Below are 27,509 nucleotides of genomic sequence, written 5' to 3'. Positions count from 1 at the left end.
TTTTCTGCCGCAAGTTGTGGAACACGTATTTAGAAGAGCCTTTACTTATCAAACTGGTTCATAACGATAACTCCTTTTGAAATATGGACAATTGTTACTTACTACAACATGCATGCAAAAAAAATTCTCGTTTAGTCAATATGGGCTAGTAAAAATGTAAAAAAAAGGGGGGGGGGAGTTTGTCTGTAAAGTCGGTTTACGGACGATAATTTTACGTGATAACGTCATAAGAAAACATTGAAGAAAATTTGCATACTTTTTAATTTTCAAATATTATTTACAGTTTATGTAAATTTTATTTAAATAATTTGTTTAAATATAATCAAGAACAATTAGTTAAAAATCCCCGCCTTAACCTGTTTGATATTATAGAATATTTTCTCGCACGGTGGTTGGCCGGTTCTTGCACGCTCGGCTCAGGCGGAATGTGACAATGAGTTATGCTTTTTCGTGCGTGCAGCCGGCGTTCATCGATTTATAAGACGTTATCGCGTCAAAAAAGAAAACTAAAATTTTAATTATTTGTTACGTAAGGGTATTACTTTGTTGATGCAGCAAAGTTAGACAGGTGAATTAGAACGGACTCGTGATAGTTAGACGGGAGTCTCTAGGCCCGGCAGGGTCGGAGAACCAGTACCCAGTGCCTCTGCTGCGATGAGAGCAGAGTGCCACGAGGAAACACCCCGGCTGACATGGGCAGCCCTGACCAAATCATTTTATTTCTATTGTATCGAGTGATTATGTTTGATGTATTAGGTTTGCGACTCATTTCCGTATATGTGGATTTATTTCATTTCCATTTGTATCGTTTCTGATTATTTCGGTTATTTCACATTAAAACGTACAGTTAGGAAACATCACCACACATTTCCAGTTCTTTCCTTTGATTTATTTCGTTACAATTCAATCATTTAATCATTGAAATTCGATTCTATTAAAGTACGTTTATTTCGTTATAAATGGGTTATTTTGATCCTTTTTCATGTCATTTTTATTTCGTTTTATTTATTAAGATACAATAAGGTAGGTACAAATAATTCCATTTGTATTGTATTAAGTGATTTTATTAGTTACTAGCTGCCCGACCCCGCTTCGCACGGTTGTATTAATTGGGGGGGGGGGAATGAGATCAAATCTCTTATTTACAGTTATAATAAATGAAATAAAATGAAAATTAATTAATTTTGACAAAAACTTAATACAATGCTTTGTAATGTACCGAAGAAAAAACGAATAGCACCGATGGTTTCCCGACTCTCGAGCACGCAACGTTGTCATGGAGACGAAGTGCCCACTGTTTCCCGGGCTTAAACACCAATCAACATTGATAATCAGTTTATTATTAATTATAAATTATTAAGACCATTAATCGAAATAAAAACTAGGTATCATATCTCTCAAGTTGGAAAAAATTACACATAAATGCCAATTTTCATCTAAATCGGTTGACTTGGTGAAGAGTTCGCTGGAAACAAACATCAGGACACTGGATTTATATATATTACTAGCTGCAGTACCCAGAGTTGCCCGGGCTGAACACAGGGTGAAGGGGAACTGTTTAGAGATCAGATGTAGTTAGTAATTGTCTTCTTAATTTGAATGTCAAGTGTGCAAAATAATTTATATCACTTTCAGATCCCGACAGACGTTGTTCTGCCAGTTTATAGTTATTTACCTGGTCTGTATGTAATCTAGACTCTATAAAGCAATATAGAAAAAAAACTGAAAAATAAGGGATTACTAATATTGAAAAGATTCCATTATCTAGCTAATGCTCGGCATGTATTGCAATGCCTCATTCAGTTTTGTTTTGTAATATGTTTGAAGTAGGTACACATATACAAATAATCTATCCATGTCTCTAAATATATATTTATCTCTATCTACATCTATAGTCCTAATTATATATCTATGTATCTCTCTATCTGTATTATTTTTTTTATATCTACATATATACATCACACTATCTCTATGTATTCTATATGAGGGTACTGATTGCTTCGTTGTTAATATCACACGGGTGTTTTTTACTTGAATGGGAAAATTAAGAATGATAAGGCATCTAGTGCGTGGAAACAATGTTAATAGGCAATATGAAATAAACTTCTAGCGCCTGCGGCATTGTCAACACACACTTCGTACGTGTACTGCATGTTGTATCTAACCCCCTCCAACGCATTTGATTCTAAATTGGACTTTTAGTAAGGATCCCTAATATTATTGATAATATAATATAGCCTATATTCTTCCTCGATAAATGTACTATCCAACACTGAAATAATTTTTCAAATCGGACCAGTGGTTCCTGAGATTAGCGCGTTCAAACAAACAAACAAACAAACTCTTCATATTTATAATATTAGTATAGAAGATATTAGTTTTCCTGACCGCCGCCCAGACAGCGCCTCTGACGGACCTGCCCCCTCCCCACAGAGGATCGCCGAGGCAGTGCGGCTGACGGACGACCGGGCAGACCACGTGGACCTGAAGTACTACAGCAGCTGCGGCGGCCGGGAGGTGTCGGAGCGGCACAGCTGCCTCCTGGGGGACTCGGACCAGGAGGTCGTCTTCACCGCCAGGATCAAGGCAGGTCCCCCTTCCGGTTCAGCACAGGCTGGCTGGCAGCGGGCCGTTACCACAACGCCGAAATACACTAACGCCGAAAAATGTCATTGCAGGATTGTCACAAAGGTTAGGTTAGACTAGGTTAGGTTAGACTAGGTTAGGTTAGGCTAGGCCAGGATAGGCTAGGTTAAGTTAGGTTAGGTTATATTACGCTAGGTTAGGTTAGGTTAGGTAAGGTTAGGTTTGGTTATATTACGCTAGGTTAGGTTAGGTTAGGTAAGGTTAGGTTTGATTGTGGTATTTCGGAGTTTAGGTACATTTAAGAAACACACACAAATTCATTCAGTTGTTATTTCGGCGTTGTGGTACACAGCAGTTTTCTAGCTGTCGTCGGCGTTGTGGTCAATTTTGACATTCGGCGTTATGGTCTTTTTTCGGCGTTGTGGTAACGACCCGCGCGAAAATACACCTAGTTGCCTCCCCCCCCCCCCCCCCCAAACCCAGTGCGGACGTAAAGTCCAAGCGCCTAACCCCCCCGCATGGCAGATTCTTTCTGCTCAGTCCAACTCTTCTCCCTGAACCATCTTTCTGTTTCCCGTAACCAACCTGTTTGATATCAATGCATGGAATTTTTTTGTATCCCGCATGTAAGTGCCCAGGGTTTTCCCCCGTGTCTATGCAGGTTTTACCTGGGCACAACTTGTCTAGTTATAAGTCTAGGGTTAAGAAGAGAGGGGAGTTAAGTCATGGTGCCAATCGCTGCCTTGGCTGGCCAATCCTCCTCCTATCACACGATGCACATGACCCTTCCTTGCATGGCTAATCCCAGCATGATTAGAGCGTATAGGCTTCGGCCTGAGACACATCTAGTCTCCTCCCTAACATTGACCAATACCAAGCACACTTAGGTTTTAGTTAGGAAAACAATAAACCCCTCGCGCCAATATCTCTACGGCGTTCTCAAATACAAAACAATTAATATTTTCGAGTGTATATTATTCTTTTTTTAAACACCTATGTTACAAAAAAAATTGGTTTTTAAAAACTGTAGTTTTAGAAGAGTTACAATGGCTAAAACGCATGTTTTCAGAGTAATTTTTAGGCGTAAAAGAACCTGTACAGATTCTTTGAAAGCACTTAAGGGACTTGCATTACCCTTTTATCTTCATTTCTCAGCCATATAATGTCACTGTCACTACTCAGATCTCACAGTTATCCTGTGACGACGAGAAGACTGCGCGCCAGTCCAGAGGAGACACCGCGCTAGAAGCACCAGCGAGCGTCGCGCTTATCATCCCGCCTCACTAACACACACACACCCCTGACGAGGCGGGCCCCTTAAATTGCAGGAGTTTGTGGACGTGGCGGGAGTTTCGGTGCGCATGGTTGGCGCGACTGGTTATGTGTTGCCGCGGGTTAGCGCTAGTGGCGCGGCGCCCGGGGTGGCGGGGAAGGCGGTAAACTTGCGTCAACAGTGTACACGAATTTTTTCCCCTTCTTAACTTAGTTTAGTTAGGCTGGCTGGTAGCCTGGTGGGAAACGACAAAGTCGCCCCCGAAACAACCAGTGCCACCAAATGCGGACAGCAATGTCCAAGTTCCCGCCCATTTGCATAGTAGTCTTTCTACTCTGTCCAACTCTTCTTCTGTTTCCTGTAACCAACCTGCTCGTAATTAAGGCATGAAATTTCGCATCCCGCATGTCAGTGCCCAGGGTTTTTCCTGTATCTTTGCAGGTTTTACCTGGACCCAACTTATCTAGTTTTTAGTCTAGAGTAGTCATTGAGGGCAGTTAGTCATGGCTGGCCAATCCCCTCCTAGTACAAGTAGTATAGGAATGTATGTCCGAGATCTGGCTTCTGGCTGAGGTGCGAGGTGCCGGTGTCCGCCATCTTGGATTTGTGACGTCACGGCGGCAAAAATTCCTCAAAATTCCTCAAAAAAGACTCAAAATGACTCAAAATTTCCCGTTTTAAGAAAAAATTTCCCGTTTTCGAGGGAAAAATTCCCGTTTCGAGGGAAAATTTCCCGATTTAGTCCTTAAAAATCCCAACGGCTAGAAATGTCCTGATAGAGGCTTAAGCATCCTTAACTCAAGCCTCAGTTAAGCCTCTATCAGGATGTGACCTTGACCTTTGACCTTGACCCCGACGGCCATCTTGGATCCACCATCTTGGATGACGTCATTTCGTTTTCTCGAACATTCCGTCATTGTGTTATCGGCCATATTGGATGATGACATCACCGTTGCAATTTACGTTACGACCGCCATCTTTAACTTTTTTATTTATTATCCGATTTTAATGAAATTTTTTTTAAAAATTATAAAAAAAATTAAATAATAAAATTTTTAATAAAATATTTAAAAAACAAACATTTACAACACGGAGCTCGGAGTCCTCGGTTCAAACCCGGTGAGGCCAAAAAAAAATTAAAAATGGCGACCGATCCTCCTCCCGTGGTGACGTTTGGCAGACTGACTCCCACCACTTTTCTTAAAGCATATATATATCGTCACCTAGTATGACGTCATGTCCGCCATCTTGTCTTCGATGCTGGAAGCCATCATCATCATTGTATCGTCGACGAGAGTGCGCTGACACCATGTTAGTTTAGTTCGTATCCGCTAGAGTGCAGTAATCATTTATTATTACTGTGACACCCGCCATCTTGAAATATGGCCGCCATCTTGAAAATCCGTAATAATGTAGCTAGAAAAGCGGGAAAAAATCCAAAATTCATTAAATAAATCACTCATTAACTTACATATTGATTCGATCCGCTCCAGTCTTTGGTTCGATCCCTGAATGATGCAAAACATTTAATTTTATATAAAAAATAATAATTTCAATAAACCATGTTCAAAATTCTTAAAGAGACTTTAAATCCTCTACTACCATCATCCTATCAGACACCAAGACCACCATATTGGAAATTCGTAATTGTAATGCTAGAGATTCGGGAAAAAGTTCAAAATTCATTAAATAAATTTGTAATCTATATACTGATTGATTAGATCGACTAAGGTCCTTGGTTCGATCCCTGGCCGATACAAAACAACTTTAATTTTAAAAAAGTACCAGAAAAGTGTAAGGTTCGAAAAATAAAACACCTCAAAGTCTTTTACAAACATAATATTTATTACACAATTTCTATCCTACTACAGAATCACTTGCGAAAGCCAACAACAATCTTATAAACATTTAGACCTGCATAGACGTGCAACGACTACTTCTTAGCTCCAAATGGCTCCCAAAGCTCCAACAGCCTCCAAATGCTTAACACAGCTCCAAATGACTCCAAATGCTCCAAACGGCTCCAAATGCTCCAAATGTCTCCAGCAGCTCCAAATGCTTGACAGCTCCAAATGCTTCAAAAGGCTCCAAATGCTCCAACAGCTCCAAAAAAAAGGCTCCAAATGCTCCAATAGCCTCCAAATGCTTAACACAGCTCCAAATGGCTCCAAATGCTCCAAACGGCCTCCAAATGCTTGACAGCCTCCAAATGCTTAACACAGCTCTAAATGGCTCCAAATGCTCCAAACGGCCTCCAAATGCTTGACAGCTCCAAATGTCTCCAGCAGCTCCAAATGCTCCAACAGCTCCAAAAAAAAGGCTCCAAATGCTCCAACAGCCTCCAAATGCTTAACACAGCTCCAAATGGCTCCAAATGCTTGACAGCTCCAAATGCATAACACAGCTCCAAATGGCTCCAAATGCTCCAAACGGCCTCCAAATGCTTGACAGCTCCAAATGTCTCCAGCAGCTCCAAATGCTCCAACAGCTCCAAAAAAAGGCTCCTAAAGCTCCAACAGCCTCCAAATGCTTAACACAGTTCCAAATGGCTCCAAATGCTCCAAACGGCCTCCAAATGCTTGACAGCTCCAAATGTTTCCAGCAGCTCCAAATGCTCCAAATGCTTGACAGCTCCAAATGCTTCAAAAGGCTCCAAATGCTCCAAATGCTCCAAACGGCCTCCAAATGGCTCCAACAGCTCCAACAGCCTCCAAATGCTTGACAGCTCCAAATGTTTCCAGCAGCTCCAAATGCTCCAAATGGCTCCAACAGCCTCCAAATGCTTAACACAGCTCTAAATGGCTCCAACAGCTCCAAAAGACTCCAAATGCTTCAAAAGGCTCCAATTGCTCCAAGAGCTCCATCTTCAATTGGTTCCAACTGATTCCTATTACTTTTATCGAACTTGGCATGATTACTAACATGTCTTTATCAGTATACATTTTGACTGGCAGTGGTAACGTTTTTTTACACCTTTAAGTTATAAGTTTGATTTAGAAATCAGATTTCGATAAATGATAGCTTCCATCTGGAAAGAAAATATATTAATTTATCTTCAAGTTTATACACATACATTTAATTTAATCCATTATTGTATGTAGCCAGCTTCCCTCAGTTCTTTGAGTATGAAGGATATTTCTTTAATGTTCGAATAGTTTCCTGCACAAAGCGATCCATGTAGTAGTCGTAGCCTGTTAACCAATATGTTAGGATCTTCCCATGAGGTATAATCAATCTCTTCTGCTGCCTTCATCATCCTTGCATGTTTATAATAAATATTATCTCTGGTGTTTATCGTTTTAACACCAACCACAAGGTCACTTTCGTCATCTTGCCAGTGATTATCACAAGCTTGATCAGGATAATTTATTTTATTACGCCGTTTCCATCGTTTTGGTCTCAAACCACCATCACAGTCTTCGCTCTTGCATGCTTTTGGTGCTTCAGTACAGTACTCAATCATGTCAGCCTCAGATGTGTCACCACAATCTTCAATCATGCCAGCTTCTGATGTGTCACCACAGTCTTCAATCATGTCAGCACCACAAACTTGATCAGGATAATTTATTTTATTACGTCGTTTCCATCGTTTTGGTCTCAGACTGCCATCACAGTCTTCGATCTTGCCTGCTTTAGGTGTTTCAGTACAGTACTCAATCATGTCAGCCTCAGATGTGTCACCACAATCTTCAATCATGCCAGCCTCAGATGATTCATCAAAGTCTTCGACCTTGTAAGCTTCAGGTGGTTCTCCACCTTTCACATTTTCATGGAGACGACTAGATATTGGAGTAAATATATTTTCATTTCTAATGTGGTTACAACTTCCTTCGTTTGTTTTAAATTTTAAATTATTATCTTGATCTAGATCAGTAATTTTAGCATTAGCTTTTTCGCCTTCGTTCCTCTTCCGCGATGTTGTAGCCCAGTCTTCGTTATCTTTATTCATCTTAATTGTACAGGTCTTGTAATGTCTATCCAAGTAATATCTTCTACCAAAGGATTTCTGACACTGACTGCAATGAAATGGTTTTTGACAAGGACCCAAATTACACTCGCTTCTCTCATGTCGTTTAGCATTCTTTCTCAAGGTAAACACCTTGCTACAGTATCTACAGTGATGACGTTTTGATACAGCAACAAATCCCGTTTCAGGATTCATATTAGTTATTGAGACTAATGCCAGATGCAAACTAAGAGTTTTAAATTAGATATATTACTTAAATAGAATTTTTTAATTATTTCATCAGCGAGAATTAATTTATCTCATTCAAAGGTACTTGTTGCAAGTAGTTCTGCTTTTCAACAACAGATGTCGCCACATGTTACTTGCAGGTAAATAATATTTAGTTCTTTTATGCGGGATGCGGGATGCTCACTAACGATCGCAAAAGAAGGATGGCTTCGCTAGACTCCAAGGAGAAGGAAGTTCGTCCATCCTGTTAGTGCTTCTTAGATTTCTCAGAGATTATTTGACTGAGTAATGATATTTTTTTTTAAATTTCCACCTGATAAAAATATTACAAGTGCTGATTTATTGGCAGAATTTCAATAATTAAATGCGACCTTGAATAAAAAATGACATGACTCATTAAGTAAAAAAATTCTTCATGCAGAGATCAATTCCTAATCAGTAACCAGAAGCACCCAGAGAAAACCATCAAAATATTGTCAAGAATAATCAGGAGCACACGGAGAAAACTACCATAATATTGTCAAGAATAAACGGGAGCACACGGAGAAATCCACCATAATATTGACAAGAATTATCAGGAGCACACGGAGAAAACCACAGCAAGTTTTCTTTGATATCATAAAATTTCAGGAAAAAAATAATACTAAAAATAAAAATAAATTAATAAAAAATTAAAAAAAAATAAAATAAAAAAAATACATAAAATTCTGGCTTGTACTAGAACTCTATCTTTGTTCAACAATGAGAAGTTCACAAGCTAGCAGAATATATTTATGTATTTTTTTTATTTTATTTTTTTTTAATTTTTTATTAATTTATTTTTATTTTTAGTATTATTTTTTTCCTGAAATTTTATGATATCAAAGAAAACTTGCTGTGGTTTTCTCCGTGTGCTCCTGATTATTCTTGTCAATATTATGGTGGATTTCTCCGTGTGCTCCCGTTTATTCTTGACAATATTATGGTAGTTTTCTCCGTGTGCTCCTGATTATTCTTGACAATATTTTGATGGTTTTCTCTGGGTGCTTCTGGTTACTGATTAGGAATTGATCTCTGCATGAAGAATTTTTTACTTAATGAGTCATGTCATTTTTTATTCAAGGTCGCATTTAATTATTGAAATTCTGCCAATAAATCAGCACTTGTAATATTTTTATCAGGTGGAAATTTAAAAAAAAATATCATTACTCAGTCAAATAATCTCTGAGAAATCTAAGAAGCACTAACAGGATGGACGAACTTCCTTCTCCTTGGAGTCTAGCGAAGCCATCCTTCTTTTGCGATCGTTAGTGAGCATCCCGCATCCCGCATAAAAGAACTAAATATTATTTACCTGCAAGTAACATGTGGCGACATCTGTTGTTGAAAAGCAGAACTACTTGCAACAAGTACCTTTGAATGAGATAAATTAATTCTCGCTGATGAAATAATTAAAAAATTCTATTTAAGTAATATATCTAATTTAAAACTCTTAGTTTGCATCTGGCATTAGTCTCAATAACTAATATGAATCCTGAAACGGGATTTGTTGCTGTATCAAAACGTCATCACTGTAGATACTGTAGCAAGGTGTTTACCTTGAGAAAGAATGCTAAACGACATGAGAGAAGCGAGTGTAATTTGGGTCCTTGTCAAAAACCATTTCATTGCAGTCAGTGTCAGAAATCCTTTGGTAGAAGATATTACTTGGATAGACATTACAAGACCTGTACAATTAAGATGAATAAAGATAACGAAGACTGAGCTACAACATCGCGGAAGAGGAACGAAGGCGAAAAAGCTAATGCTAAAATTACTGATCTAGATCAAGATAATAATTTAAAATTTAAAACAAACGAAGGAAGTTGTAACCACATTAGAAATGAAAATATATTTACTCCAATATCTAGTCGTCTCCATGAAAATGTGAAAGGTGGAGAACCACCTGAAGCTTACAAGGTCGAAGACTTTGATGAATCATCTGAGGCTGGCATGATTGAAGATTGTGGTGACACATCTGAGGCTGACATGATTGAGTACTGTACTGAAACACCTAAAGCAGGCAAGATCGAAGACTGTGATGGCAGTCTGAGACCAAAACGATGGAAACGACGTAATAAAATAAATTATCCTGATCAAGTTTGTGGTGCTGACATGATTGAAGACTGTGGTGACACATCAGAAGCTGGCATGATTGAAGATTGTGGTGACACATCTGAGGCTGACATGATTGAGTACTGTACTGAAGCACCAAAAGCATGCAAGAGCGAAGACTGTGATGGTGGTTTGAGACCAAAACGATGGAAACGGCGTAATAAAATAAATTATCCTGATCAAGCTTGTGATAATCACTGGCAAGATGACGAAAGTGACCTTGTGGTTGGTGTTAAAACGATAAACACCAGAGATAATATTTATTATAAACATGCAAGGATGATGAAGGCAGCAGAAGAGATTGATTATACCTCATGGGAAGATCCTAACATATTGGTTAACAGGCTACGACTACTACATGGATCGCTTTGTGCAGGAAACTATTCGAACATTAAAGAAATATCCTTCATACTCAAAGAACTGAGGGAAGCTGGCTACATACAATAATGGATTAAATTAAATGTATGTGTATAAACTTGAAGATAAATTAATATATTTTCTTTCCAGATGGAAGCTATCATTTATCGAAATCTGATTTCTAAATAAAACTTATAACTTAAAGGTGTAAAAAAACGTTACCACTGCCAGTCAAAATGTATACTGATAAAGACATGTTAGTAATCATGCCAAGTTCGATAAAAGTAATAGGAATCAGTTGGAACCAATTGAAGATGGAGCTCTTGGAGCAATTGGAGCCTTTTGAAGCATTTGGAGTCTTTTGGAGCTGTTGGAGCCATTTAGAGCTGTGTTAAGCATTTGGAGGCTGTTGGAGCCATTTGGAGCATTTGGAGCTGCTGGAAACATTTGGAGCTGTCAAGCATTTGGAGGCTGTTGGAGCTGTTGGAGCCATTTGGAGGCCGTTTGGAGCATTTGGAGCATTTGGAGCCTTTTGAAGCATTTGGAGCTGTCAAGCATTTGGAGCATTTGGAGCTGCTGGAAACATTTGGAGCTGTCAAGCATTTGGAGGCCGTTTGGAGCATTTGGAGCCATTTGGAACTGTGTTAAGCATTTGGAGGCTGTTGGAGCTTTTGGAGCCTTTTTTTGGAGCTGTTGGAGCATTTGGAGCTGCTGGAGACATTTGGAGCTGTCAAGCATTTGGAGGCCGTTTGGAGCATTTGGAGCCATTTGGAGCTGTGTTATGCATTTGGAGCTGTCAAGCATTTGGAGCCATTTGGAGCTGTGTTAAGCATTTGGAGGCTGTTGGAGCATTTGGAGCCTTTTTTTGGAGCTGTTGGAGCATTTGGAGCTGCTGGAGACATTTGGAGCTGTCAAGCATTTGGAGGCCGTTTGGAGCATTTGGAGCCATTTAGAGCTGTGTTAAGCATTTGGAGGCTGTCAAGCATTTGGAGGCCGTTTGGAGCATTTGGAGCCATTTGGAGCTGTGTTAAGCATTTGGAGGCTATTGGAGCATTTGGAGCCTTTTTTTTGGAGCTGTTGGAGCATTTGGAGCCTTTTGAAGCATTTGGAGCTGTCAAGCATTTGGAGCTGCTGGAGACATTTGGAGCATTTGGAGCCGTTTGGAGCATTTGGAGTCATTTGGAGCTGTGTTAAGCATTTGGAGGCTGTTGGAGCTTTGGGAGCCATTTGGAGCTAAGAAGTAGTCGTTGCACGTCTATGCAGGTCTAAATGTTTATAAGATTGTTGTTGGCTTTCGCAAGTGATTCTGTAGTAGGATAGAAATTGTGTAATAAATATTATGTTTGTAAAAGACTTTGAGGTGTTTTATTTTTCGAACCTTACACTTTTCTGGTACTTTTTTAAAATTAAAGTTGTTTTGTATCGGCCAGGGATCGAACCAAGGACCTTAGTCGATCTAATCAATCAGTATATAGATTACAAATTTATTTAATGAATTTTGAACTTTTTCCCGAATCTCTAGCATTACAATTACGAATTTCCAATATGGTGGTCTTGGTGTCTGATAGGATGATGGTAGTAGAGGATTTAAAGTCTCTTTAAGAATTTTGAACATGGTTTATTGAAATTATTATTTTTTATATAAAATTAAATGTTTTGCATCATTCAGGGATCGAACCAAGGACTGGAGCGGATCGAATCAATATGTAAGTTAATGAGTGATTTATTTAATGAATTTTGGATTTTTTCCCGCTTTTCTAGCTACATTATTACGGATTTTCAAGATGGCGGCCATATTTCAAGATGGCGGGTGTCACAGTAATAATAAATGATTACTGCACTCTAGCGGATACGAACTAAACTAACATGGTGTCAGCGCACTCTCGTCGACGATACAATGATGATGATGGCTTCCAGCATCGAAGACAAGATGGCGGACATGACGTCATACTAGGTGACGATATATATATGCTTTAAGAAAAGTGGTGGGAGTCAGTCTGCCAAACGTCACCACGGGAGGAGGATCGGTCGCCATTTTTAATTTTTTTTTGGCCTCACCGGGTTTGAACCGAGGACTCCGAGCTCCGTGTTGTAAATGTTTGTTTTTTAAATATTTTATTAAAAATTTTATTATTTAATTTTTTTTATAATTTTTAAAAAAAATTTCATTAAAATCGGATAATAAATAAAAAAGTTAAAGATGGCGGTCGTAACGTAAATTGCAACGGTGACGTCATCATCCAATATGGCCGATAACACAATGACGGAATGTTCGAGAAAACGAAATGACGTCATCCAAGATGGTGGATCCAAGATGGCCGTCGGGGTCAAGGTCAAAGGTCAAGGTCACATCCTGATAGAGGCTTAACTGAGGCTTGAGTTAAGGATGCTTAAGCCTCTATCAGGACATTTCTAGCCGTTGGGATTTTTAAGGACTAAATCGGGAAATTTTCCCTCGAAAACGGGAAATTTTTTCTTAAAACGGGAAATTTTGAGTCATTTTGAGTCTTTTTTGAGGAATTTTGAGGAATTTTTGCCGCCGTGACGTCACAAATCCAAGATGGCGGACACCGGCACCTCGCACCTCAGCCAGAAGCCAGATCTCGGACATACATTCCTATACTACTAGTACATGATGCATGCTACCTCTCATGCATGGTTCATAACCTGCATGCTTAGAGCGTGTATGCTTCGGCCTGAGACGCACCTACCCGTACCCCTCCCAAATACACTTAGTTATTAGTTAGGTTAGGAAATAAACGACCCATTTAACAAAAAAAAATTGGTTGTCTGTAAAGTCGGTTTACGGACGATAGTTTAGCGTTTCAACGTCATAACAAACCATTGATGAAATGATTGCATACTTTTATGAATAAAATTGAATTATTTTTATTTTAATAATAAAAGAATAAATACTTGAAATTATAAAAGTAATCAGATTTTTAAAATGCAAGAATAATTAACCTTTATTGCCGAAATTATTGTTGTTGTAATAAGCAATGAAAACCACGTCAACTTTTCACGTGTAGATGACTTGTAATTAATTTTAAAAACTGGCGTCTAGCTATAAATTTTAAATATAATTATGAACAAGTTTTCATATAAATAAACTATCATCAAATATCTATCATCATTTATATGAATCACCATAATTTTTTAGTCAATTGTAACATAACCTATTATTACTGCACTCGCCGACAGCGTAACGGAACAATGAGCGTAACGAGACACAGCGTAACGGTTCAATGAGCGTAACGGGACATAGCATAACGTGACAATGTGCGTTACGGGACACTTTTTCGTGCGCGCAGCCGGCGTTCATTGATTTATTAGACGTTGTCACGTCAAAATTGAAACATTTTTATTTTAATAATAAAATAATAAATACTTGAAATTATACTAGTAATAATACAAGAATAATTAACCTTTATTGCCGAAATTGTTGTTGTAATAAGCAATAAAAACCACATTAACTTTTCACTTCACTTTATAAACAGTCGACGAAACAGTTCACTTGGAGATGACTTGTAATTAATTTTAAAAACTGGTGTTTAGCTATAAAGTTTAAATATAATTATGAACAAATGTTTATGTAAATAATTTATAATCAAATATCTATCATCAATTATATGAATCACCATAACTTTTTAGTCAATTGTAACATAACATATTATTACAGCACTCGCTGACAGATGCTACTTTTTTTTAATAATAAAAGAATAAATACTTGAAATTATACTAGTAATCTTATTCATTTTCTTACGTACATTTAACGTAGAAACACATTTATAAACAAAGTTTTAAGTTTTCACTTCTGTCGGTGCGGCGCAAGCGTACAATGAGCTTAACTGGACACAGCGTAACGGAACAATGTGCGTAACGGGACACTTTTTCGTGCGTGCAGCTGGCGTTCATCGATTTATTATACGTTGTCACGTCAAAAATTGCCAGACTAGTTATACAAATTATTTCACTGTTATGAAATTACACAATTCATTCTGAACGAAGAACACATAAATTTGTTCGTTACCGAGGTTAGATGTTACTACACGTACTGCATGTGTTAATAACACACGAAACTCGTGGAATAACATCATGTCAGTGTTAAGAAGAATGCAAGTATCCGCTCTACCGCTCTGGTTCTGGGGTAGAGCGCCTGCCTTGTGACTTGTAGGACCCGGGTTCGCGCCCCGGCTCCTCCAAGGCGGATTGCCCAGACAAAATGGTGGCATTTTCTCTGGTAGGAATACAATCCCTTGTAACAAGTCAGGCTACCAAAGAAACGGTGGGTGGAACAGAAAAAAACCTTCCAGGTGGCTTCCAAATGGGGAGCCCGTTTCTTTTCTTGGGCTCCCCATGCGGTGGCCATTCCGGGGGTTTCTCCGGGGGAACGGAGTTTTGCAAAAATATATATATATTTTGTTTTTAGTAACTGTAGCATTATCATTCCAACATTTTATAAATAAATATTACCAAACAAACATTTAAAACATTTAAAAAAATTTGCTTTTGTACAAAAATATTTTAATTAAGTGTGCATCAGTCAGTGAGTTGTTGTGTGTTCAACCATTTATCGGTGAATATTTTCTTGACGGTTTAATTTTAGTCAGAAACCTTTGTTTTGTAGTATTTTAGCAGTTTTTGACGGAAAGATATTTATAGGCACATGAATTTTATTCCTAAAAACCACATAGTTTAGGATCAGGAATATCGTCTTTAACACACGCAACGTCAAGCAATGCGTGGTTTAATATGTTTTTATTATCTTACAAATAGACGCTTTCCAGTCAAATTTGCAAAGGCAATTTCGTGTTATTAGGTGTTAGTAGTTTATCTCAACTACTCTTTAATACTTATTTTGTATACACCATTTTTTTTTTTACGTGATAACGTCTTATAAATCGATGTCACGTTCCTCCTGAGCCGAGCGTGCAAGAACATATTCTATAATGTCAAACAGGTTAAGGCGGGTATTTTTAACTAATTGTTCGTGATTATATTTAAACAAATTATTTAAATTAAATTTTGCAAAAAAAACTGTTAATAATATTTGATAATTAAAAAATATGCAATTTTTTTCATCAATGTTTTCTTATGACGTTATCACGTAACATTATCGTCCGTAAACCGACTTCACAGACAATCTTTTTTTTTTTGTGAAAACCAAAGTAACCAATTAGTTTACGAATTCATTTTCGTCAGGACACCCATCCACCGTAACCGCAGCCCAAGGGAACACACACCGCGTGCTGGTTCGTAAGGACGGTATGTTCGTGGAGCGCGGAGCACGCCGCCAGTCTCCTCGACTGCTCGCAATCAGCCCGTGGCGGACCGCCATGTTCTTCTCGGCCGTGCAGGTCGCTGCTCGTCGCGCTCCAGCTGCCGTGCTGCCGCGCGCCCAACGTTTTTTTGACGTGACAACGTCTAATAAATCGATGAACGCCGGCTGCACGCACGAAAAAGTGTCCCGTTGCGCACATTGCCCCGTTACGCCGTGTCCCGTTACGCTCATTGTTCCTTTACGCTGTGTCTCGTTACGCTCATTGTTCCGTTACGCTGTCGGCGAGTGCAGTAATAATAGGTTATGTTACAATTGACTAAAAAATTATGGTGATTCATATAAATGATGATAGTTTATTTATATGAAAACTTGTTCATAATTATATTTAAAATTTATAGCTAGACGCCAGTTTTTAAAATTAATTACAAGTCATCTACACGTGAAAAGTTGACGTGGTTTTCATTGCTTATTACAACAACAATAATTTCGGCAATAAAGGTTAATTATTCTTGCATTTTAAAAATCTGATTACTTTTATAATTTCAAGTATTTATTATTTTATTATTAAAATAAAAATGATTCAATTTTATTCATAAAAGTATGCAATCATTTCATCAATGTTTTGTTACGACGTTGAAACGCTAAACTATCGTCCGTAAACCGACTTTACAGACAACCAATTTTTGTTTTCGTTAAATGGGTCGTTTTTTTCCTAATCTAACTAATAACTAAGTGTATTTGGGAGGGGTCCGGGTAGGTGCGTCTCAGGCTGAAGCCTATACGCTCTCAGCATGCAGGTTATGAACCATGCAGGAGAGGTAGCATGCATCATGTGCTAGGAGGGGGATAGGCCAGCCATGACTAACTCCCCTCATTGACTATTCTAGACTAAAAACTAGATAAGTTGGGCCTCAGGTAAAACCTGTAAAGACACAGGGAAAACCCGGGGCACTGACAAGCGGGATGCAAAATGTCATGCATTATTTACAGGAAACAGAAGGATGGTTACGGAAGAAGAGTTGGACAGAGTAGAAAGACTACTAAGCAAATGGGCGGGAACTTGGACATTGCTGTCCGCATTTGGTTTTGTTGGCATTGGTTGTTTCGAGGGCGACTTTGTCGTTTCCCCACCAGGCTGCCAGCCAGCCTAGACTAAGTTAAGAAGGGGAAAAAATTCGTGTAAGCTGTTGACCCAAGTTTACCGCCTTCCCCGCCAGCCCGGGCGCCGCGCCACTAGCGCTAACCCGCGGCAACACATAACCAGTCGCGCCAACCATGCGCACCGAAACTCCCTCCACGTCCACAAACTCCCGCCTCGTCATGTGTGTGTGTGTGTTAGTGAGGCGGGATGATAAGCGCGACGCTCGCTGGTGCTTCTAGCGCGGTGTCTCCTCTGGACTGACGCGCAGTCTTCTCGTCGTCACAGGACAATTGTGGAATTTCGACCGTAACATTATATGGCCGATAAATTAAGATAAAGGTATAATGCAAGTCCCTTAAGTGCTTTCAAGAATCTGTACCTGTTTTTTTACACCTCAAAAATTACTCTGAAAACATGCGTTTTAGCCATTGTAACTCTTCTAAAACTACAGTTTGAAAACTTAATCCGAAATCAAAAGTACTTTTCGGCCCTCAGCGAACTCTTAAATGCAGACCCTACTCGGATATCTTAAGTAGTTTTGAAATCGCGTTGTTTTCCCTGAAGGTATGCACACCGTATGGGTGCCCGGGTAGGCGGAGCCCTTAATGTCCGGACGTGAAATCTTTTTTCTGGGCCATTATTAAACATTAAATAATTAAAGAAATTACAATTTGGGTTATTTTTTGTTATTAAAAATAAAATTAATAAAAAATTAATCAATAAAATGCGCCAAAAATTTTAAGTTATACAGAAACAAGGTAATGAAACAATTATAAACCATTTCTTGTGGCACATGTACCACGATATAATGTTTTCGGATTTACCTCTCGCAGACAAGTAAGTACGTCATTAATAAAAGAGCACATGATGTCGCCAGTCAGGAAGACTGGAGAAGTAAGGGAAGCCTTCATTTCACAGACGAGAGAGCCACACCCGACGTTCCCCGAAGTTCATGCTCGCTTTTTTTTTCCGAACCACAACAGGTGTATTTATTTGGGGGAAACTGTTTACATGATTTCACAGTATCTTTAATGTAGCTATCCTAACCAAATCAACCGTCCACGAATTTTTAAAGTATTTATAATGTAGCTAACCTAATTTACCATTAGTTGTCATGAGTTGTGTATTTATTTTCATTTGAACCAAAAAAAAAAAACCGAAGATGCAAGATCGGGCGTTTTTTGGCTCTCTCGCCTGTGAAAAGAAGGCTTCCCGAGAAGGAACAGGGCGCGGCCTGCAGTAAGGACGCGAGCGCTGGCGTCTCTGCGCAGGTGGCGAGCTGCCCGGGGGCGGAGGCCGGGGGCGGCTGGAGGCGGCTCGAGATCGCGGCCTCGGGGGCGGAGGACCGCCTCGTGGTGGAGCTGGATGTGGCCTGCGACTGCGCCCGCTGCGACGCCGACCCGCGCCTGGTGAGAGAGAACTGCCGTGGCCGTCGCAGTTGAGGTTATGTCCACCCACAGCTCTTAATGCGCTCGAGTTCCCATGCGACTGGTCATTCATATTTCCCATCTAGTGCATTCAAAAATGTTTTTTTTTTATAAACCAGCCTGTGCGCTATTGTACAATTTGTATATGAACGCAAATGTTTTTTGTTTGACGTGAAAACGTCTAATAAATCAATTAACGCCGGCTGCACGCACGAAAAAGTGTCCCATAACGCACATTGTCCCGTTACGCTCATTGTACGCTTGCGCCGCATCTATCTCTCTTCCACTCGATTGTAACAACCATCGATTTGACTTTTTCGAGGCACATTAAACTTGAAACACTCCCATTCGTTTCCTACTTTTCCTATCATCGTCCTATCCTTAACAGAATAGCACAGGTTTGAAGAAGTTAAATAGCAAACATATATAAAAGTTATAGTTAAAATAATCTGTTCGTTAAAGTAATAAACATATTTGAATTAATGAGTGCAAATAAAAGTAAATTTATCAATTAAATTGTAGATTTCATTTCACTCCTTCTTTGAATCCATACAAAATAGTGATAATTCAATTAAAATGATTCAATTTTATTCATAAAAGTATGCAATCATTTCATCAATGTTTTGTTATGACGTTGTCACGTTAAACTATCCACCGTAAACCGACTTTACAGACAACCAATTTTTTTACTTACACTTATATACTTTCTAACCATTGACTCCAACCATGAGAGCAGAGTGGCGCAGTGGAAGCGTGCTGGGCCCATAACCCAGAGGTCCGTGGATCGAAGCCATGCTCTGCTAATAGGCTTTTTTTTGTATCAGCTGATTTTTACAGTTTTCCTTTTTGTATGATAGCTCCTTGTGATGCAATATACTCGTGGTGGAATTGTCCAAATTACGTTATATTAAAAACATATCCATTGCGTATTTGGTGCATGAATAGCTTACAGTTCCACAATGTTTCAACAATTTCGGAGCCTCAACTATAATTCTTTTTCAGGCCCGTTCTACAATAGCAAGGTAACGGAGACATGTCACGTAGACTGAGACAGATCTACCGGAAACATTTCACTTCGCATCTGATTCTTCCGTAACGGATGGAAACGTAACAAATGGCAGTCAATTAGATTACATTTCAAGATAACGAAATACATATTATTTTCATTTTTAAAAGAAATGTAATATGCTTTGAGTTCTTAGCACGGAAAATAACTAGCATATATAATGAAAATAAACCACTAGTCATTCTTGTACCTGTAACAATTTTTAACGTATTTAGAATACAAACAAACATGTCCACCACCTCAGCCAAGACCAAGGCTTCTATTGCTCACACGGTAGCCGAGCTAATCCGTACAGGTATGTCTCCGTCTGCGTGCTGTTGGAGAACCACTGTTCCGTGATATCCATCTCCATTTAGGTGATGCGTCCCCGCTTACGTGTCATTTCGGAATTCAGACTGGCTAGGTTTAAACTGTGTGTTGTTTTGAGGGGTCCCAGTGTGATGTGGCAGGGTTGAGAAGGTCAAAGGGCTGAGAACACAGCCAACTGTCTGGTTAGCCGAGTGAGCAAGGGGGGGGGGGGGCAGGGGGCCGAGATGTTGACTATGCTGGGATGTGTAGTCCTAGCCTCTAGTCATAGCTGAAGCCCCAACAGCTTCCCGAACACAAGGGGGGAGTAATCCCTTAACAGTTCTGTCTTAATTTACATACTACCAATCTACCCTTGAAGGGCACTCATTGGGAGGACAGACGAGGGTTGAGAGGAAGCCAGTGTCTCTGGAAGGGGGAGAGAGACTCTGCAGGGGGGAAGAGTGTCTCAGGAAGGGGGAGACCGTCTCTGGAGGGGGGGAGAATGTCTCTGGAGGGGTAGAGTGTCTCTGGAAGGGGGAGAGAGTGTCAATGGAAGGGGAAGAGTGTCTCTTTGAGGGGGAGAGTGTCTCTGGAGGGGGAGAGCGTCTCTGGAGGGGGGAGAATGTCTATGGAGGGGTAGAGTGTCTCTGGAAGGGGGAGAGAGTGTCTATGGAAGGGGAAGAGTGTCTCTTTGAGGGGGAGAGTGTCTCTGGAGGGGGGGAGAGCGTCTCTGGAGGGGGGAGAGAGTCTCTGGAGGGGGGGAGAGCGTCTCTGGAGGGGGGGAGAATGTCTATGGAGGGGTAGAGTGTCTCTGGAAGGGGGAGAGAGTGTCAATGGAAGAAGAAGCGTGTTTCTGTAGGGGGGAGAGTGTCTCGAGTAGGAGGAGGGGGAGAGTGTCTCTGGAGGGGGGAGTGTGTCTCTGGAAGGGGTAGAGTGTATCTAGTGGGGGAGAGTACTCTGGAGGGGGGAGACGGTCTCTGGAAGGGGTAGAGTGTCTCTGGAGGGGGGCGAGTGTCTATGGAAGGGGAAGAGTGTCTCTGGAAGAAGTAGAGTGTCTCTGGAAGTGGTAGAGTGTCTATGGAGGGGGAATAGTGTCTATGGAGGGGGAAGAGTGTCTATGGAGGGGGAAGGGTGTCTCTGGAGGAGGGAGAGTGTCTATGGAGGGGGGCGAGTGTCTATGGAGGGGGAAGAGTGTCTATGGAGGGGGGGAGAGCGTCTCTGGAGGGGTAGAGTGTCTCTGGAAGGGGTAGAGTGTCTCTGGAAGAAGTAGAGTGTCTCTGGAAGGGGTAGAGTGTCTATGGAGGGGGAATAGTGTCTATGGAGGGGGAAGAGTGTCTATGGAGGGGGAAGGGTGTCTATGGAGGGGGAAGAGTGTCTATGGAGGGGGAAGGGTGTCTATGGAGGGGGAAGAGTGTCTATGGAGGGGGAAGGGTGTCTCTGGAGGAGGGAGAGTGTCTATGGAGGGGGGCGAGTGTCTATGGAGGGGGAAGAGTGTCTATGGAGGGGGGCGAGTGTCTCTGGAGGGGGGCGAGTGTCAATGGAGGGGGAAGAGTGTCTATGGAGGGGGGCGAGTGTCTATGGAGGGGGAAGAGTGTCTATGGAGGGGGAAGGGTGTCTCTGGAGGGGGGAGAGTGTCTATGGAGGGGGAAGCGTGTCTCTGGAGGGGGCGAGTGTCTATGGAGGGGGAAGGGTGTCTCTGGAGGGGGGAGAGTGTCTCTGGAAGGGGTAGAGTGTCTCAGGAAGAAGTAGAGTGTTTCTGGAGGGGGGAGAGCATCTCTGGAGGAAGGAGAGCGTCTCTGGAGGGGTAGAGTGTCTCTGGAAGGGGTAGAGTGTCTCAGGAAGAAGTAGAGTGTTTCTGGAGGGGGGAGAGTGTCTCGAGGAGGAGGAGGGGAAGAGTGTCTCTGGAGGGGGCAGAGTGTCTCAGGAGGGGAGAGAGTGTCTCTGGAAGGAGGAGAGTGTCTCTGGAGGGGGCAGAGTGTCTCAGGAGGGGAGAGAGTGTCTCTGGAAGGAGGAGAGTGTCTCTGGAGGGGGGAGTGTGTCTCTGGAGGGTGGAGAGTGTCTCTGGAAGGGGGAGAGAGTGTCTATGGAAGGAGGAGAGTGTCTCTGGAGGGGGGGAGTTTGTCTCTGGAGGGTGGAGAGAGTGTATCTGGAGGGTGGAGAGTGTCTCTGGAAAGGGGAGAGAGTGTCTCTGGAGGGGGGAGTTTGTCTCTGGAGGGTGGACAGAGTGTCTATGGAAGGAGGAGAGTGTCTCTGGAGGGGGGAGTTTGTCTCTGGAGGGTGGAGAGAGTGTATCTGGAGGGTGGAGAGTGTCTCTGGAGGGGGGATTGTGTCTCTGGAGGGTGGAGAGTGTCTCTGGAAGGGGTAGAGTGTCTCTGGAAGGGGGATAGAGTGTCTCTGGAGGGTGGAGAGTGTCTCTGGAGGGGGGATTGTGTCTCTGGAGGGTGGAGAGTGTCTCTGGAGGCGGGAGTGTGTCTCTGGAGGGTGGAGAGTGTCTCTGGAAGGGGTAGAGTGTCTCTGGAAGGGGGATAGAGTGTCTCTGGAGGGTTGAGAGTGTCTCTGGAAGGGGTAGAGTGTATCTAGTGGGGGGAGAGTGTCTCTGGAAGGGGGAGAGTGTCTATGGAGGGGGGATAGTGTCTCTGGAGGGGGGAGAGCGTCTCTGGAGGGGGGAGAGTGTCTGAAGGAGGTGGGGGAGAGTGTAGCTCCAGCTCGCACGTGTGTTGCAGAGCGAGGCCAACTCGTCGCGGTGCGGGGCGCGCGGGGACCTGCGCTGCGGAGTGTGCGCGTGTCTGGACGGCCGGCTGGGCGCACACTGCGAGTGCCCCGGCTCCGCCGCCCCGCGGGACAGCCCCGCGTGCCGCGGCGCCGACGGCAGCACGTGCTCGGGCTACGGCGCCTGCGTGTGCGGCACGTGTGTGTGCGCCGCCAGGCCGGACCCCAGCCAGGTACCCTCTCTCTCTGCCCTGTCCTTGTACCTGCATGCTTCTTAGCTCTCGGCACACGGCGTTTGGTAGCAGGCATTTCGTGGATGGCGCGAACTTTTTAACAACATGGCCAGTATTCTAATAACATTCCTTAAATTTAGAAGTAGATTGCAATAACTTGCAGCCAGTGTCTAATAAGCTATCTTTACTTTCGAGGATGAGCCCTGTCGAAGCAGCATATTGTGTATATCCAAGAAAGTTTCCCCAGAATTTCAGTTGTCCTAGATATTGATTTCCCTCACTTGCGTTTGCTTTAAAGTAAATTTCCCCACATGCTTTGTCATAAAATACTGTACGCGTTGAGATAAAATCGGACAGGAACCGGCACATTTGAAAAAGTTAGGCTCTGGACACACTTCAATTAACATTTTTGTACAAATTACGTAAATATAATATACCTATATATAGTTTTTTTTTTCAAATTTTAATCAACTTATGACAAATACTGAATCGTAGGTTTTCGTTGGCCAAACGGTGTTGGATTTAGGGCATACATATGGAAAGTTAAAGTATCCGAAGTTCCAATAGGCCTTGTTGGAGCGGGTCGTTACCACAACGCCGAACGTACAATAAAGCCGAATACCATAACGCCGAATGCCAAATATACCGCAACGCCGACAGCTATAAAACTGCTGTGTATCACAACGCCGAAAAACAGAAACGCCGAAAAATGTTGCTGCGGGGAGGAGGAGGGGGGGGGGGGTGCCACAGGAGCAAAATGAAAAACAACTGAATAAATTTGTGTGTGTTTCTTTAAATGTATCTTAACGCCGAAATACCACAACCTAACCTAACCTAGGCTAGCCTAACCTATCCTAGTCTAACCTAACCTCACCTAACCTAACCTTACCTTTGTGGCAGTCCTGCAATGACATTTTTCGGCGTTACTGTATTTATAACTGTCGGCGTTGTGGTGCGGCAGAGGTACTACGGCCGGCTGTGCGAGTGCGACAACTTCTCGTGCAAGCGGCACGAGGGCCGCGTGTGCGCCGACCACGGCGAGTGCAGCTGCGGCAAGTGCACGTGCCAGCCCGGCTGGACGGGCGAGGCGTGCCAGTGCGCCGACACGGCGGAGGGCTGTCGGCGGCCCGGGGAGGCCGCCGTGTGCAGCGGCCGCGGCTCCTGCGAGTGCGGCCAGTGCGTGTGCGCGCGCACCCAAGAAGGACACCACTACTCGGGCCAGTACTGCGAGGAGAGTCCGGTAGGGTCCTCGCTCGAGCCGCAGAACAAGCAGTGCCACTCTTACTGTGGAAACTGAATCTATGTTTCACGCGACATGTGTCGCTATCTGTTGCGCGGGCCCATAACTACCAGCAAATAACAAATCGGAATAGAGGTTCTCATACAAAGTTTTTTTAGTTAATAGGTTTTTTTGGTTGTATTAAGTTATCTCCTTGGCGGCACTGAACTAATTTAATCGATGCGAAAATACTTAATGCTGTTTTTTAATAAACCATCATGTAATAAATAAAGGAGTAGGAGGTGCAAAAACTCATTGTATTACACACCACAAAATTAGTGGCTAACTAAATATAGTGCATTTTGACTGGTTTGTTTGCCTGATAGTAGCTTATACATTACTTCTCCTAATAAATAAATGTAGTTATGTCAGCAATATATTATGAAAACTACTATCTAGCGGACGGGCCCATAACTACTTCATAAAACTAGGTCGCAGTCTCGGTAATTAGAGATTCTCCCCCATGACTCGAGCCGAGCACTCGTCAGGGGTGTGTGTGTGTCAGTGAGGCGGGATGATAAGCGCGACGCTCGCTGGTGCTTCTAGCGCGGTGTCTCCTCTGGACTGGCGCGCAGTCTTCTCGTCATCACACAGGATAACTGTGAAACTTGAGCGGTGGCCATAACATCATATGGCCGAGAAATGAAGATAAAGGTGTAATGCAAGTCCCTTAAGTTCTTTCAAGATTCTGTACTGTTTTTTAACGCCTAAAAATGACTCTGAAAACATACGTTTTATGCCATTTTATCTCTTCTAAAAATACAGTTTAAAAACTTAATCCGAAATCGAACTCTTAAATGTTGTTCGTAAACAGACCCCACTCTGATATCTTGAGTAGTTTTGAAATCGCGTTGTTTTTTCCTGAAGCTCTGTGCACCGTTTGTGTGCCCCGGAAGGCGGTATTCGAAGTTGACGGGTAGGGTAGCTAATAAACTACATTGTGGGTTTGGCTTTGGTTTTCAAAAATTCTGTTTATTCAATGAGTAAAGTGAGTACAGAGGCAACGAGGCCAAATGTATACAATAATGATAATAATCATACACAAAAATCTGGTTACTCAAGAGTCGCAATTCCAAACGTTAAAGTCTCTTCCTGCGAAATTGGTTACTGGTTACGAATAAACGCAAAAGGATGAAATAATATACATGATATAAAATACACCATAAACATACAGAACAACATGGGGGATATCTACATTGTTGGACACGACCATAACCTAACTAGCGGGCTGTGTTACATAAGGTTTCTAAACAGTATTCTAGTAAGGAAACAAATCGGCAACTGTTTTATTAAACGGTGCCCTGTGCGAGACACAGGAATTCTAGTAGAAGTTTTGCAACCATCGATACATTTTATATGACAAAAATAATAGAGATAGCAGCGCCATCGCATAGAAATAGATTCGCATTTATGAATTTGTTGTAGTATATATCTTTTCATTTCCTGTGAAGATTGTACTTTCTTCGTTAGTTCTCAGTTTTAAATCATTAGCAAGATCTAGAATAGTATTGTTAGCATTAGCATTTTTATTCTTCATGATTATTATAGTCATCTAATATTTTACTTTCATTCCACTTATAGGTGTTGTAGACCTGTCCTCGTCATCTTTAGTCAGAAAAGTTGTCCAGGACTTGCGATGTTTATTCAAGAAATATCTTCGACCTAAGTTATTCTGACACTGAATGCAACGAAATAGTTTTTGGCAAGGACCCAAAATACACTTATTCTTCTCATGACTTTTAGCATTTTTTTCTCAAGATAATTTCCTTGTTTCAGTATCTACAGCGGTGTCCTTTTGATAATTTTTTTTTTTTTTTTTTTTTTTTTTGAATGGGGGACCTCCCGCCAGGGGGTCCGCCCCGCCAAAAATTAGCTCTTTATTATAAAAAGGAGAATACAAATAGAAAAACATGGAAGAAAACATCTGATACACTTACATTAAGGTATTTACAATTAAAGATACATACATTTTTTGTCCCTTCCAACATTCAAGTCCTTGGGGGCAGGTGATTTGTGTGAGGTGAAGTGTCTATTTACATTTGGGGGTGAGGGTGGTGATGATGTGATGGTGTGGCCGGGTCCGTTGGCTCGGGCCCGGTCCTTGCGGCCGGCGTCGGGATCTGCGTTTTGGTGGGGTGGTCAGGTAGAGAGTGGTGCAGTACCGTGGTGTGATTGGTTCCGCAGTGCCTTCTCGTAGCTGTGCTGGTCCCCAGGGTTAGCCACCGGCCCCTCCCGCTGGGTCGATGTCGTCCTCGTCGGTGGAGTCCTCTGCCTGGAGATGATCCGTCGTGAAGAGCGGTCTTCTGGGGTGAGGTGAGTTGGGGGGAGGGTCAGCGATCTGTCTGATGAGGGGGTTGAGGTTGTGGGAGCATTTTTGGACGAATTTCTTGGTGGTTTTGGAGATGGTGTCGTGGATGTGGGGAAGACTGGTTTCATGTAAGAGTTCTTGCCGGGGGGTGGCACGGGGAAGCCCCAGGATCAGACGGGTGCCAAGGAAGTACGTCCTGGTGATAGGTCTTAGGTTGTAGAGGGATGAGTGAGACCAGGTGGGACAGGCATACATGAGGTGGGAGATAATGTGGGTGCGATAGACAGTGATTCTGTTCTGGAGCGAAGTGCCGGAGGTGGGGCGGAGGACTGGGGCTAGTTGTCCCATGACTGCTCTGGTTTTGGCACAGATACTGTTGAGATGTGGGAGGAATGTGAATGATGCGTCCAGTGTGACTCCCAGGTAGCGGATGGTTGGTGACCAAGGGATGGTGTGTTGGGTGATTCTGGGAGGATGGTCATGGCGAGGGTGGTATCTGGAGAACAGGATGGCGTTGGTTTTGGCGTGGTTGATCCCGATGCCGTGCGCTAGGAATTGGGTGTTCAGGGAAGTGAGTCCGCGACTGAGGCGATCCCTGAGCAACGGCTCAGAGACAGAGGAGGCGAGGAGGCATGTGTCATCAGCATATTGGACAAGGTAGGTGCCAGGTGGAGGGGTGAGGTCTGCAATGTGGAGGATGAACAGGATGGGGCTCAGGATGGCTCCTTGGGGGACACCAGCCTGGATGGGTCGGGGGTTAGAGAGGATGTTCTCCACTCTCACCTGGAAGGAGCGGTCCTCCAGGAAAGAGCAGAGAAGGCGGGTCAGGTGCGGGGGGATTGCGGTGGCGGATAGGCGGCGGATGAGTTGAGCATGTGGGACAGAGTCAAAGGCTCGTGCGAGGTCGAGGAGCACCATGCCCGTGTGTTGCCGCCTGGAGAAGCCCTGTACCACCAGCAGTTCCACCCGGGCGATGGCGTGGGATGTGGAGTGGTGGGGACGGAAGCCGAACTGGTGATTGGGGAGTAGGTTGTGGTCAGTGATGACAAGGAGGAGGCGTTGCAGGATGGTCCTCTCCGCGACCTTTGATAGGATTGGAAGGAGAGAGATTGGTCGGTAGGATGAGGGGAGGGTCGGTGGTTTGCCAGGTTTGGGGATGGGGCAGACGATGGCTGTCTTCCAAGAGGAGGGGAAGTGGCAGTGGATGAACATGGCATTGATGAGCTTGGTGAG

At 42.5% G+C, this 27,509-nt stretch overlaps 1 protein-coding gene across 1 annotated transcript in view; it reads left to right on the top strand.

Annotated features, from left to right (window-relative positions):
- LOC134528624 (integrin beta-PS-like) overlaps nucleotides 1-27,509 on the top strand; it is a 69,991-nt gene that overhangs the window by 33,641 nt on the left and 8,841 nt on the right. The window contains exons 9-12 of the mRNA XM_063362376.1: nucleotides 2,434-2,586; nucleotides 18,238-18,375; nucleotides 22,471-22,689; nucleotides 23,651-23,929. Of these exons, the coding sequence (XP_063218446.1) occupies nucleotides 2,434-2,586; nucleotides 18,238-18,375; nucleotides 22,471-22,689; nucleotides 23,651-23,929 (789 nt within the window). The remainder of the gene's footprint in view (nucleotides 1-2,433; nucleotides 2,587-18,237; nucleotides 18,376-22,470; nucleotides 22,690-23,650; nucleotides 23,930-27,509) is intronic.

The sequence above is a fragment of the Bacillus rossius genome, chromosome 1 (assembly GCF_032445375.1).
Source record: "Bacillus rossius redtenbacheri isolate Brsri chromosome 1, Brsri_v3, whole genome shotgun sequence".
In the NCBI taxonomy this organism is placed as follows: Eukaryota; Metazoa; Arthropoda; class Insecta; order Phasmatodea; family Bacillidae; genus Bacillus; species Bacillus rossius.
The sequence above is the reverse complement of the archived record's forward strand: the minus strand, read 5'-3'. Positions and strand labels throughout refer to the sequence as shown.